At 39.2% G+C, this 14,053-nt stretch overlaps 3 protein-coding genes, 1 non-coding gene and 1 pseudogene across 4 annotated transcripts; 2 read left to right on the top strand and 3 right to left on the bottom strand.

Annotated features, from left to right (window-relative positions):
* The first annotated feature begins 681 nt into the window (after positions 1 to 681).
* LOC132182127 (receptor-like protein kinase FERONIA pseudogene) lies at positions 682 to 3,276 on the top strand (annotated as a pseudogene).
* Positions 3,277 to 5,799: 2,523 nt separating this feature from the next.
* Positions 5,800 to 8,119, top strand: LOC132182311 (CASP-like protein 2A1). The gene is made up of 3 exons (XM_059595516.2): positions 5,800 to 6,119; positions 7,447 to 7,564; positions 7,671 to 8,119. The coding sequence occupies exons 1-3, from the start codon at positions 5,815 to 5,817 to the stop codon at positions 7,926 to 7,928; spliced, it is 681 nt and encodes a 226-aa protein (XP_059451499.2). The 5' UTR covers positions 5,800 to 5,814; the 3' UTR covers positions 7,929 to 8,119.
* Positions 8,120 to 9,355: 1,236 nt separating this feature from the next.
* LOC132183451 (U2 spliceosomal RNA) lies at positions 9,356 to 9,550 on the bottom strand. The gene has a single exon (XR_009440424.2). It is a non-coding gene; the product is annotated as a U2 spliceosomal RNA (small nuclear RNA).
* Positions 9,551 to 9,861: 311 nt separating this feature from the next.
* Positions 9,862 to 10,912, bottom strand: LOC132182389 (microsomal glutathione s-transferase). Its single transcript, XM_059595624.2, has 3 exons — positions 10,662 to 10,912; positions 10,455 to 10,530; positions 9,862 to 10,345 (listed from the first exon to the last, which is right to left on the bottom strand). Exons 1-3 carry the CDS (start codon positions 10,775 to 10,777, stop codon positions 10,100 to 10,102), a joined length of 438 nt encoding a protein of 145 aa, XP_059451607.1. The 5' UTR covers positions 10,778 to 10,912; the 3' UTR covers positions 9,862 to 10,099.
* An 840-nt stretch (positions 10,913 to 11,752) lies between these two features.
* Positions 11,753 to 12,532, bottom strand: LOC148585988 (uncharacterized). Its single transcript, XM_088516851.1, has one exon. The coding sequence runs from the start codon at positions 12,530 to 12,532 to the stop codon at positions 11,753 to 11,755; it is 780 nt and encodes a 259-aa protein (XP_088372977.1).
* Positions 12,533 to 14,053: the final 1,521 nt, after the last annotated feature.

The following is a 14,053-nucleotide window of genomic DNA, read 5'->3' as shown; positions in this document are numbered from 1 at the left end:
ATATTGGAGTAGGTACGGACACATTGTAAATTATATATATATATATATATATATATATATAATAATTATATTAAAGTAGCATTAAAAGGGCTAAGGAGTTGGCATATTTGTCATACCAAGCGTGAGAACAATTATGTTTGCACATGGGTTAGCTAAGGCTGCAACCAAACAAGTCATAAATTAGAGTAGTGATTTAGTGAACACCGGCATGCATGAACAATGTGTAAGCCGATGTTCATATATTATAAAATATTATTAAAATAATATTTAAACAGTAAAAAAAATAATATATATATATATATATATATATATATATATGAACACCAGCGTGCACATTGTTCATGTACACCGGTGTTCACTAAATCACTACTCCATAAATTAATAGGGTATGGATGTAAGAAATTCTTAGTTATATCTATCAGGTTATATATTAGGAGCAATATGATCTGCTATATTAGAGCAATCTGCTCTAAAAAAGTCATATTGCTCATATTTTAGAAATTGACGGTTTGACACAATAACAAACCTTATTCATGTGTTGGACAAAGTTTTTTTTAATTGATTTGGTCCGAATAATTCAATATATAGTGCTTTTGTTTTACTTTATGGTCGAAACAAAAAGGAGCTTGATCCCTTTTCTGGTCTGCTGCTCTCAAATTGTTCGAGTGAGTGAGATCTCTTGCTCCCATGACTATGAGGAACCTCTTAGTGCTCACCCCTATCTTCTTCTTATTCTGCCTTCTTTCTCATCTCTCTTCCCTCTCTACTTCTACTACACCTCCTTACGTCGCTGTTGATAATATTGCCCTCAACTGCGGCACTTCTGGCAACTCTAAGGATAGGGATCACCGCGAGTGGACCGGAGACATTGACTCCAAATTCGCTCCCATAGAAGAACCCAATCACAAATCTACAATTTCTGAAGCGAAACGCCACGACTACTTGAACGCTGTCCCCTACAAGACTGCCCGTGTATCTTCTTCCCAATTCACGTACGTGTTTCCGGTCACCGGGCCTGGCCCCAAATTCGTTCGCTTGCACTTCTACCCGGATTCTTACTCGGGTTTTGATAACTCTACCGACTTTTTCACTGTCAAAGCCTGTTCGTTCACCTTACTTACAAACTTCAGTGCTTCACTTGCTAAGTCGTCCTCGGACGAAAGCACTCTTTCTAAAGAGTTCTGCATCAACGTGGAAGAGGATAGAAAGTTGGATGTAAAATTCATCCCATCTCCGAGTAATTCTGGTAAATTCTATGCTTTTATTAATGGAATTGAGATTGTCTCCATGCCAAACCACCTCTACTATGTGGCAGACGGTCCTGCCGTCCCTTATTACGTCGGCCAAGGTTCTCAATTCCCCATTGACTACAAGATGGCACTCGAGAAGGTTGTTCGATTAAACGTGGGCGGGGGCTACATTTCACCGGTGGGAGATACTGGCATGTTTAGAGAATGGTCCCAGGACGATAACTATTCATTGGTTGGACGTGTAATCCCTCATGAAACGTTTTTGAAACCCATATACTCGATCATACCAAGTTACACTGCACCAGATGATGTCTATAAGACCGCAGCGACAATGGGTCTAAACCAAACCCATAACTTGCTTTCTAATTTGACGTGGAGATTACCCGTTGATTCTGGATTCAATTATCTGGTGAGGCTCCATTTCTGCCAAATGTTCTGCGAAATTGTCTGCCAAACTAACATAACGAAAGTCGGCGAAAGGCCATTCATTATCTATATAGACAATAAGATAGCCGACGACAGGGCTGATGTACTTTTGTGGAGCAAAAGGAGCGAGACACCGGTGTACCGGGACTATGTGGTAAGGATTCAAAACAAGGCTCATCTCTTCGTTGATCTACACCCAAAACAAGATTCCTTTGCGATCAACGATGTCATTCTAAATGGTATGGAGATGTTCAAATTGAGCAACTCTGATGGAAACCTTGCCGTTGCCGGACCCTATCCTGAAAGTTTGCCCTCTCCACTGCCGGCTCAACAATTTGCTTCAACAGACAAAACAATAATCATTGCCATTGGGAGTGGTGCATGCTTAGTTGTGCTCACTCTAGTGAATTTCATGGTTCATTGGACAGACAAAGAAGAGTCAACAAGGACAAGAGCCTCGTCACTGCCGGAAGAGCTATGCCGCCGCTTCTCACTAGACGAAATCAAAACAGCAACCCACAACTTCCATGAAGAATTAATCATTGGCGTCGGTGGCTCTGGCAACGTATATAAGGGTCTCATTGACGACGGTACATTGACGGTGGCGATCAAGCGCTTGAACCCGGAGTCAAAACAAGGTCTCCGTGAGTTCTGGACAGAGATCGAGATGCTCTCTCTCCTTCGCCACATCCACCTCGTCTCTCTCATCGGATTCTGCAACGAGGAGAGCGAGATGATCCTCGTCTACGACTACATGACCAACGGGACTCTCCGCCACCACCTCTATGAAACCCCAAACCATCCCCTCTCGTGGAAACAAAGGCTCAAGATTTGCATCGGAGCGGCGTCTGGTTTAAACTACATGCACACAGGCCTGAAGCAACCAATTATCCACCGTGACGTGAAGACCAATAATATTCTGTTGAACGACAAATGGGTGGCGAAGGTTTCAGATTTCGGGTTGTCCAAAACGGGTCAGGATAACACAGCGGTTACTACCTTGGTAAAAGGCACGTGGGGGTATTTGGATCCAGATTATATGCGGCGTCGGCAACTAACGGAAAAATCTGATGTATACTCCTTTGGCGTTGTGTTATTTGAAGTATTATGTGCCCGAAAAGCACTAGATAAAAAAGTCGAGACCGAGCAGTGGCACTTGGCCAACTGGGCCCGAAAATGCATTGAGAAGGAGACCATCGGTGGAATTATTGATCCCAATCTAAAGGGCAAGATAGCTCCCCAGTGTTTCCAGGTATACGTGGAGGTTGCAGAGAGCTGTGTGCGTGATCAGGCGATCCAACGGCCCACAATGAATGATGTGATGGAAAAGCTCAGATTTGCGTTGGAGCTGCAGGAGAATGCGGACGCCGTGAATGAGAAAATCAACCCTGGTGGCGAGCATAGCTACTCGGAGATAGGATCATTCCGTCTTGTGGGTACCACTGGTGTTTCTCAAAACAATAATGTTTACGGTGAACACATGTTAGAAATGGATAGTGGGACCGAGCCAACCACGACTTGATTGACCTACCCAAGTCTTCATTTTGATACTATCACGACTCAAGATGCCTTGCAGGACACCAGAGACTCTAAAGTCTAAAGCTTGGTTACATGTTTTTCCAAGTGTGGGGTAGTTCTTCTATGAAGGTTTGATTGGCTTGGAAAAAGTACCCCCCCAAAAAAAAAAAAAAAAAAAAAGGTTGTATGATAGGATGAGCGTGATTGAGGTCGTTTGCCATCATCATGCACTTTTGCCTTTTTAGGCTATGTTGGAGAAATCCAAGGAACTTTATTCTGTACACATGACTATGTATTTTGCTTAAATATTTTTTTATCCTTCTTATGAACAATGTATGATTGGTTTACAGAATCACAGCTTAATTACTATGAAAAACTTTTATGTAGGATGATCACTATATAAGTCTAGCTAGTTATTAAGAATTACTAAGTATAGGGTTATATACAAGTTAATAATAGCCCCTTTTTTGGGGATGAGATAAAAATAAATAAATGAAAAAAAAAAAAATACAGTCTTTAATTCCCACTGTCCAGCCAACCGTGAAGAAGATCGAGGAAAAAGATCCATGGGAATATTGCTTCCTAATAAACCACATAGCTAGGCAACCAAATTTCGTTATAGTATTTGCTCCTGTAGGGACAAATTACAGTAGTTGGAGAATGTGAAGAATATTGCTCCTTGTGCTGGATGGCCAAAATTACAGTGAGAGAATCACCCCCACAAAATTATAAAGGCATTGCTTTCGTCAAAGTCATTGCTGCTTAAAATATTTCTCCGGCCCGGCAATTGGACGGGACATCGCATTAATCAACATCAACTCATAGAGAAAGTTGATCAAATGACTTTGCCTAAAGCAATGCCTTTTTCTAAAGCCTATATATGTTCATCAAATTAATTGTTTCTTTTAGTCTTGACGGTCCTATATATCTTCTGTCTTATTATGGATATACTTTTTTTTTAGGAACTGTAGAAATACTTTTTGACTATTATAATTGCTAAAATTATTTTTATTATTATTATCTTTAGTAGATATCATATTCCACATTAACCTTTTAATAACAAAAAGGCATTATATATGTTGGCAGTTTGGCACATGAATCCTTCTTGTCTACATTGTACGGATCCAAGTAAACTGAATTATTTAACAATGGCTTCAAGGTTTCTGCATGCATTCGGTTGATATTGTGCACAATAATGATGAACAATATAAAATTGAAAAGATAAATTAAGAAATAGTCAAAATATAGATTTAACATGGTTCGACAATGTGTCTACGTCTATAAAGAGTGCGGCTATATTTTGCTATTAATGATTTAGGGTTACATCATAACATATATATAAAAAAAACTATAAACCCTAATTGTATGGACCTATTTTAAAAATTTTCAAAATATCTCTCACCGTATTGTGGGGGCACCCCACAACCTATTCATTCCCATGCAAACTTAATTAAAAAAAAAAAAAAAAAAAAAAAAAAAAAAAAACCTCACTTCAACGACCACCTATGTTGTTGCTGGTAGAAAAATATTAGCACAACATACATGTTGTCGTTCATGTACGACCCAAAATAAAATTAAAAGGAAAAAAGAAAAAAAAAAGCATGAAACGCACATCAACGACGAAACGCATGCAAGTCAGTGTTGATGTTGAAGCTAAAAAAAACATACTTTATATTGGAGACGAAATGACATTGTCACTTATATAAGTATACTAGCGACATGTCGTCGTCACTAATATACATTTGATTTACTATTTTATTTATTAAATCCAAAATTTCATTTTCTTTTAGCATTTTTTTTCCTGGGTGTTGCAAAGAGGACATTACATAATTTGAGTGTTTGAAGGAGGTAAGTGCAGTTTCACTCCAAAAAATAATAAAATTCAACCCTTTTTTTCTCTCTAATTTTTTGCCAACTATTTATGAGGTGGCCGGACCACCAAAAACAATTGATGAAGGTGGCTGGTCCACCATAAGCTATTTTGGAGTGATTTGACTTATTTAAAAAGTTGCTTTAAGGATAGTTGACCATCCTCAAACTACCATATGCGGTAGTCTAGCTAGCCATCCCCATACGTTGTTTAAGGGGTTGCCGACAACCCTTAAAACTGTTTTAATATAGTCCGACTACTCATAGCCAATTATGGAATTAGCTAACCACTTCAAAACAATTTTAGGAGTGATTCAATCGGATTAAAATCCATTACAATTAACTGTCTAAATTGCTTGTGAGAAAACCTACATGAGATTCACCTACTCAAGTAGGTGGCCAAATAACCTAAAATTTATTTGAACAATAAAATTTCATACTTACACTAAATAAATAATTGTGGTGAATCTTTATCTAATTTCCCACTCCCTTTTGCCTTAGATTTTATTTTTCATTCTATACCGACCGTATTTAGACACGTGGCCCATTCTCCCGGAGCTTTTCGTTAGGAATTGCACCACTTGGCCCTTGGACTTGCATTTGGATCCCCTTCGGTCCATTTGGATTAGAAGGGAGTCAGTTTTCGTTAAAGAAGGAAGGGGACGGTTTTATTATCTAGTTGGGAATGCGTGGGGTGTCAGGATGATATTGAATGCTCAACAACCCACCTAATCGAGATGTCACTAAATTAATGAGCAGTTATAGTCGTCCAGTGGATGAAGTCTGGGCCTCCGGCTTAGCAGAGTCCTCCAAATTACCCAAAGAGAAGGAGAAGAAAAGCATGTTGGGGGAGAAGAGATCGGCTACCTCTACCATGGACATCATGGGGCAAAGAGCTCCCGTGGAGGACGGGAGCGCCAGCGGCATGCGCACTGCAGAGACAATGCTGCGTCTGGTCCCCATGGCTCTCTCCGTCGCGGCACTTGTTGTCATGCTCAAGAACTCTCAGACCAACGACTTCGGTTCCCTTTCCTACTCCGACCTTGGAGCCTTCAGGTACGATCCTATATATGCCCTATTTATTATTATTATTAAACTTTTATTTTTTTGATATTCAAATGTCTGTCTTTTAATTGGGAACATTATTAAAAATCAGAATTCATTAATTTGTAGCGTTTGTTAGATTACCAAAAAGAACAGTAGCTAACAAATGAAACAAAAATAAAAAAGGTAAAAATGAAACTGATTTATATATGAAACAGTAGTATATGCAGGTGTTTGATGATGATCTTATTATATATCATCGTATTTGAGCAGCCGCTATATATCTGCATGTCCTAAAAATATACAGCCGCGTTCTTTTTTCTATTTTGGTCTATGTTAAATACATGAAACTACCAAGTAAAGAAACTAGTCGCTCGATCTCTTGTGAACTTTTTCTTCCCTCTAGTGATCGTCTTCACTCCCCTAGCTAGTGCGTGTGCCCTGAAACCTCCTCCAATATTCTCCGGCTCCCCTCCTAGCCCGCCTCCCCTTCTGCCTCTCTCTCTCTCTCTCTCTCTTTCTCTCTCTCTGTGTGTCCTAGCTCTTCAATATCTCTCTAGACAGTCCACGAAGACTGTTGGATCTAGATATGACGTTTTCCTGAGTCAATTGCAGGGCACATAATGTGTAGTACTCTTCTTTAATGGATTTGGTCTAATCGTTTTCAGTATTCTCTTCCTTGCTATAATTACGGTCTAATCGTTTTCAGTGGCTTCGGTCTAATCATTTTCAGTATTATCTTCCTTGCTATAATTAAATCTCAAGTTAATTTCCTTGACCCTGCTGTAAAAATTAATTTTTTTCGAACAACCCATTCTCTTGACTGCCTAAAAACTGCTCGTTTTAATTTGCTACCCTTCTTAGTTTATTTGTCGATAAGACAATGAACCGACCATTTATTTAATTAGCCCATTATCATGTTTTTTTAATGGCTTTGGTCTAGTTGTCTCAGTATTATCTTCCTAATTCCGAAAATATGGTTTAATAAGTAATTAATGAGGAGAAAAACTATTCATTTCTCTTTTCCCTGCTCCCTCGGTACGGAACAAGATTTTTTTTATGTAGAGGTTCATAAATAAATAAATAAATACAAAGAATAATAAAAAGCTAATTAATCATTTAGCTATTTAGGGAGTGAAAAGCCATGACATAGGAAATCATTTTTTTTTTTAAATTTGGAATTTCCAAAAACTCCAACCTTAAGAGGTAGGTCCGCCCCTGCTTGCTCCATTAAATTATTTTGAAATTAGCTTAGTACTGTTATTAAGAGAAATGGAAAATACTGGACCATCAAATACGAGGATATATAATAGAGATGATTTTCATATTGATTATGCAGGTACTTGGTGAACGCCAATGGAATTTGTGCTGGCTATTCCCTTCTTTCAGCCATCGTTGTAGCCATGCCTCGCCCCTCCACCATGCCCCGTGCATGGACCTTCTTCTTCCTTGACCAGGTTGGTTGATTTCCATTTTCCAATACCTCATACTTAAAATTCACAACAAAGCTGCAATAACCCATTAATTAATTATTGCTGTCTATATGTTAATTAATGCTCCTAGATGCTCACCTACATAATTCTGGCTGCCGGAGCTGTGTCGTCGGAGATGTTGTACCTGGCATACAAGGGAGACACAGCCATTACCTGGAGTGCAGCTTGTGGCTCTTTCGACGGATTCTGCCGCAAGGCCACCGCATCCGTAGCCATCACATTCGTTGCAGTGGTTTGCTATACACTGCTTTCACTCATTTCATCCTATAAACTTTTCAGCAAATATGATGCGCCGGCGGCCAACCCCGTTGCTCCCTTTCGAGGCTGACCACAATTATATTGCATGCTTTCTCTTTGTAATTAATCCTACTGTTTCTGTGCATGCATGCATATTATGTTGCTTAATTTTGGAGCTTTAACATATGGGACTGACCTGAAAATCTCAGGCCTATTTGCAATAAGAGTACTTAATCTTTTCATTTCAGAAATAAGAGTTTTAGTCAAATTGGATTTGTTAAATGGTATGTATACATGTGAGCGGAAAAGATTAAATAAATGTTAGAAGTATGAGCTATTAATATAATATAGTTAATGGATCTAAACTCATAATTAAGCTTTAAACTTTTTAGTTAAGTGGCAACTCATAATTAAGCTTTAAACTTTTTAGTTAAGTGGCATTCAATATGTTATATTATAGTCTAATTAAAAAGTAGCGTTAGAACTTACTATATGTTTGATTCGCTGAATCAATATTATATTAGTGAAAAAGAATAACTTTTATTAAAAATTATATTTTGACATGGACGCCGTGACAGTATCAATCCAAAAGTTGATGATTACTAGCTCAATTAGGGGTGGGCATGGGTGGTGCGAATGTTGAAAATATGACTCGAGACCCGGATATAGGTTTCAGGTTTTGCGGGTTTGGGTAGTGCCAAGTTCCAAAAAACAATATACAAACTTAACTCACAAGAGAAATTTACACAAACACTAAAACACTCAGACAAATAAAGGCACTGATCTCTTTCTTGAATCTTCTTTGTCTTCGTAAAAAAGGGCAGTGTAATACTAATACTCGAAATGGCGCAACAATCGTGGAGGTGGAGCAGCGCAGTGGAGAGAGAGGGAGAAGAGGTGCAAACAAGAGAGGGGGGAGATGCAAATGATCGAGAGAGAGAGAGAGCAAGGCGTAGAATCACAAATGAGAGAGAGAGGGGTGCGAGATAGAGTTAGGAATTATGGTTATGTTTTATTTTTATGTTCATGTGGAGGCAGGTTGGAGCAGTTCGGAATGGATATCCGCATAAACAAAAATTTCATAACCACACTTGCCCGCATAAGGTGGCAAAAACTCAACCCCTTTTTACAATTTTAACCCTAAAATCCGGTCTATGTGGGTCAGGTAGTGCGGGTTTTGCTCACCTCTAATTACTATTATAGTTATCTAGAATATAATATTACGACACTTAAAACTTTTTAAATTACCAATGGTGAAAAAAATAAAAAAAGATCCATAGCAAGTCTCCTTCGATGGCTCCGAGAAGTTTCTTTACTAGTGTCGTCATCCGTTGAACAAAGTCGTACAATGGCAAGTTGGACCACACTCTTAGTATTTGATCTGACCGGAGACGTTGAATTGTAAGCCGATAATGATCGGCTTCATTACATGATTAAGAGCGAGAGAGACTTGGGCAATGGACATGACATTCTTCAATGCTCGACGGCCCACTTAACAACGTGTTGAACTAGGTTTGGGCGGGGTGTGCCAGGCCCGTGCAATAGTGCAAAGCATGGGCGACGCTCGAAGGCCCCAATAGCAAGCTATTGTGGTGGGCCTTCCCCCAAAAAAATTAATTTAATATCATGTGACCCAATGGGCCACGTATCAGATATTAAACTGATAAGAACAGATACTACACTTGATCTTAGCCAAAAGGCCGAGAAAGGTATGCTTTGCTCAGCATCTCCGTCTTTCTTTTATAGCCGGTGTTCACTTGCCGCTGCCCTTAATTCTTTCGGTGTGGGACTACATAAACTTCTGAGCACCCATTTCAAAGACCAACATGTGCGAAGTTGCACATCTTGGGCATCAAACCCATTTGTTTCGTTGGTCCCGTGCACCACCAAATTAAATTCCCCTTCCCTGTTGAGCATTTATAAGAATCCAAATGGCAATCAAGGCTTTTGGCCACTGAAAAAAGAACAAGAAAGTTGCATCTATAGAAAGTTTTCCTTGGAAGTCTCAAAATTACTCAACAATCAACTGAAAGGTAAAAACCTATTAGCCATTATAGAAAGATGATTCAAAGTCACCAACTACATGAAGAAAATGACACCATCACCATCAGATCCCAACTTGTGGTACAAAGGTACCAAAATTTTACAAAAGAAAACTATTAAGAAGTCTAAAACCCATCAAATCCAAACATTCCTTTTACTTATTCAAAATCCCAACTAACAGAGGCAAGAACAGGCACATTGATCAACACCATTGATCAATTAAAGAAGCAGTCTGACCCCGAATGAAAGAGTGGAGACCATGAGCCCCATCAAAGCCAAGAAGCCATATTTCCCTAAAGTGAGACGCTTCTGGGGATCGCCTGTGGCGTAGCCTTTGAAGTAGAAATATCGGCTCACTGTGTAAACCAAACCAAGCGCAGCGCACGTGCAAGGATGTCTCATCCCTCCTAGTATCATCAGCATGAAAAACATGGGCATCATCTCCAGCGAGTTCTGATGCCCTCTCTGCACGCGGACATGAATTTATTCAATTAATCCATCAAATTAATCACAACCCAGAAAAGAATTACTCCTAATAAACATCAAATGGGGGTTCTCAATTCTCAAATCAAACCTGAACACAGTTGAAGAGCTTTGCATCTTTGTTTTCAGATTCTGAAGCGTAGAGCGTTGGATATGGCACCTTGAACCTGTAGACATTTACAACAAAAACAAAATTTTCTCCCTAAGAAAACGAAAGGAATTGCTTTGACGAGGAACAACATGGGTTAATCAAACAAAAAACAACAACAAAAGATTTGAGGGGGCATAGTAGAATTACTGTTTGCGGGCTTTGCCAACTTGGGCACCCATCCACAAGTTGAGAAAGCAGTAGAAAACGAGAACAATGGCCACATAGCCGTATTCCTTAGGCAGCACCAATTCCACTCCGCCCATTTTTCTCTGTTCCGATCTGAGATGAAGATATGCTAGCTATTGACTTTTGTGGCGTTTGAGAATATGGAGATAGATAATCCAGAGGTGGGGTGTGGTTATAAATGGGCTTCTTTGCTTCTGTGTGGGCTTTCACACTACGGGTCGTGGAGTTTCTTGTAGGTTCGGCTACTTTTTCTCCAAGCAATTTTTTTTCTTTTGTTTTGTTTTCTGAGCCTCCAAGGCAGAATCCAAACGCAAGTGCTTACGACCTGAGAATATAACAAATATATATATATATATATATATATATATATATATATATGTCTATGTTTATTTATCTTTCACCACCACAATTGACTTCAATTGTTTTCATGTTTTGGGAACACCAATAAAACCCTTAACATTTTCCCAAAAAAAAAAAATATATATATATATATATATATTTTTGATAAAAAAAAATAAAATATATTAATTAAACATAGGTGACGAATGACATCTAATTAAAGTAATTTAGTGGCTTAGCTAACCATGTGTATATAAGATTAGTAATTCTATGGGAATAGACTATTCTCAAGAATAGAGTGTTACCAAACAAAGGACTAGCTATACCTAGTGTTAGCTAGTTCAATCCAAGGGTCTAATACGCGAATCAAACAGGGCCTTAGAGGTTCATCAAGGGATTGGTATGGATCCGGTCAAAAACAAATTAGACAATATATATATATATATATATATATATATATATATATGGGCCTTAACTTGGCACCCGCTGCTTTGGAGGAGCTTCTTCATCAAGGCTGTGATTTGGGTTTCAACGCCTATATTTGTTTCGGGTTTACCCGGAGAGACAAAAAAACAATTCCGTTGACTCTCTCCCCCGGTTTTTGCGGGATAATCTGGATTAGTAAAACTGCATATTAAATTAATTAATACATATGTCACAAATCTTTTTTTTTTTTTTTTTTTAGAATGGGTGAGATCACTTTATTGAACAAATCAAATAGGGATTACAGCCTTCTCAGAAGCAATGAGCTTCTGAATACAGTTAGGTGGATTAGAAATCCACAACTCATCTTTGTTATGTGTTATTGCTAAACGGGCTAGCTCGTGAGCTACCCGGTTTGCCTCCCTCGGAACATGAGAGAAACTCCAGTGAGAGAAGCTCTGGACATTTGAGCGTATACCAGCAATAATGTGTCCCTTCGTACTCCAATCCGGTTCACCAGACGTCACCGCCTCCACTATCACTTTCGCATCTCCCACAAAGTTGATCCAGTCATACCCAAGGTCAGAACACATTTGAGTCGCTTCCAGAGCAGCTATAGCTTCAGCATCCGTGGGTTCCAAACATCCCTTTCTGAAACAACATTTCGCAGCAACTGGATCCCCTGCATGGTTCCGGATTATCACGCCTAGGCCCCAACACCCACGTGAACGATCCACTGAAGCATCCCAATTGGCCATAAGCCAACCTATTGGGGGAGCAAGCCACTGGACCTGGTGAATTATGTCTCGTGTGGGAAGGACCGATGCATGCACAGCCTTGTAATCTAACCGGGCTGAATTCATATGGCGAATAATCTCTCTCGGATGCCAGAGACTACCCCCATGCACCAGGTCGTTCCTGCGTAGCCAGAGTCTCCGTGCAATACCCACAAACTGCAGAAATTCCTCCGCATCACAGCGCGTCTGCATCTTCTCAACTAGCTGGAGGAAAGACGTTTCCCTGTATGAACATTTCTGGAAAATTCTTGCGCCCTCACTCCATACGTCCATAGCTGAGGGACAGAGCCACAAAATATGCATAGTCGTCTCCTCTTCTTGTTCACGTATTGTGTCACAAATCAAACCTAAAGAGTACGCAGCGCCGCAGCGGTACTTGTAAAGGGAGTAATTATTAATTAATCAATGGGATCGTGGTTTCTGGAAGGTTCAAGAATTGGGTAGTTGGGTTGATGACTTTTATTGAGTCTGGACATTTGGGGTGGCAAACGGGTGGATTTGGGCGGATGATCAAATTACCAAGAGCTCCAAGAATTTGCCCCATCCAATAGTTTTTTAGGCCCACGCGCCAAGAAGAGGTCCTTCGGAAATGCCAGTGTTTAAATGGTACAAAAGTGGGGCTATTGTTATTTGGAGGGATATCTGCTGTGAAGCAAGATCAAACTACTGAAATCAATTGGACTAAAGCCGTCTCCAAGAGGTAGTTTAATCGGTTGGGGACCACGCTTCATGAAGTGGAAATCACTAGTTCAAATCTTCACTTCCCCTTGTGTGGACATGTCAAAAAAAAAAAAAAAAATGAAACCATTTAAGAAGAACTTCACTCTAATTTTCAACAAGAGGTGTCTCGCGTTTAGTGCTAATGGGAGCATCAATTGTTGCAATTACCACTTAAAAGAAAATTAAAGTATAAATCACTAAAAATACGTTACGTTAGTTGGTATGACATAAGTGTGAAGTGTAGCATTGCTCGTTAAAAAATCAATAAATATCTAATTTTCTTTTCTTTTTGTGGTAAAGGAAAAGAAATTTCATGAATAAATGTTCTCTATTGATAAAAGTGCTAATAGGAGGTGCACATGGAGAGCCCTCTTGATTGGGCGAGGCTCCCTTTTTCAAATAGATAAGCCCTTGTTATTACCCTACCCCTTCATTTTGGGCAAAACATTACAAGAACTTGGATCCAATTTTAAGGTTGTCATGGTTTAAAGCAACGAGGTTTGTCCCTAACAAGAACATATATCAATATATTATGTATATGTGAATGTTAGTAATGATACATAGAGTACATAAACATTTAAACATTTAAATTCTTTATAGGTTAATTACATTTATTCCATTAACTACCATTTATTTACACTTTGCCTTCTTGAATTACTACTTGTCATGTTCAACCCCCATAAATTATTCATTATTAGGCTAGATCATCAAATGAGACCAAAAAAAAAAAAAAAAAAAAAAAAAGAACAAAGAGGAGTGGTCATCAAACCACCCTCAAGCCAATCGGATGGAGAATGTATCACCCAAAGACAAATTTATGGGGGGACTGGGAGTGGCCCTAGTCCCCCCCAAATTATAAGAAAAAAAAAATTTAAGGTATTTTTTGCCAATTATCCCTCCCCAAATTGAAAGTTGGATCCATCCTGGTATCATCAAGGGTGGCTAATTACCTTCATATGTGATTTGAGCGTTCGAGGTGGTTCAGAACCATCCATTATTTTTAACAAAGATTTCTTGTGGTTTCGAGTCACTCTCCACTTTGTGGTTTCTTGGATTCGGCTTACATGCTGTTAT

This window comes from Corylus avellana, chromosome 5 (assembly GCF_965113065.1).
Source record: "Corylus avellana chromosome 5, dhCorAvel1.hap1.2, whole genome shotgun sequence".
Lineage (NCBI taxonomy): Eukaryota > Viridiplantae > Streptophyta > Magnoliopsida > Fagales > Betulaceae > Corylus > Corylus avellana.
This window is presented reverse-complemented; position numbering and strand designations above follow the sequence as displayed.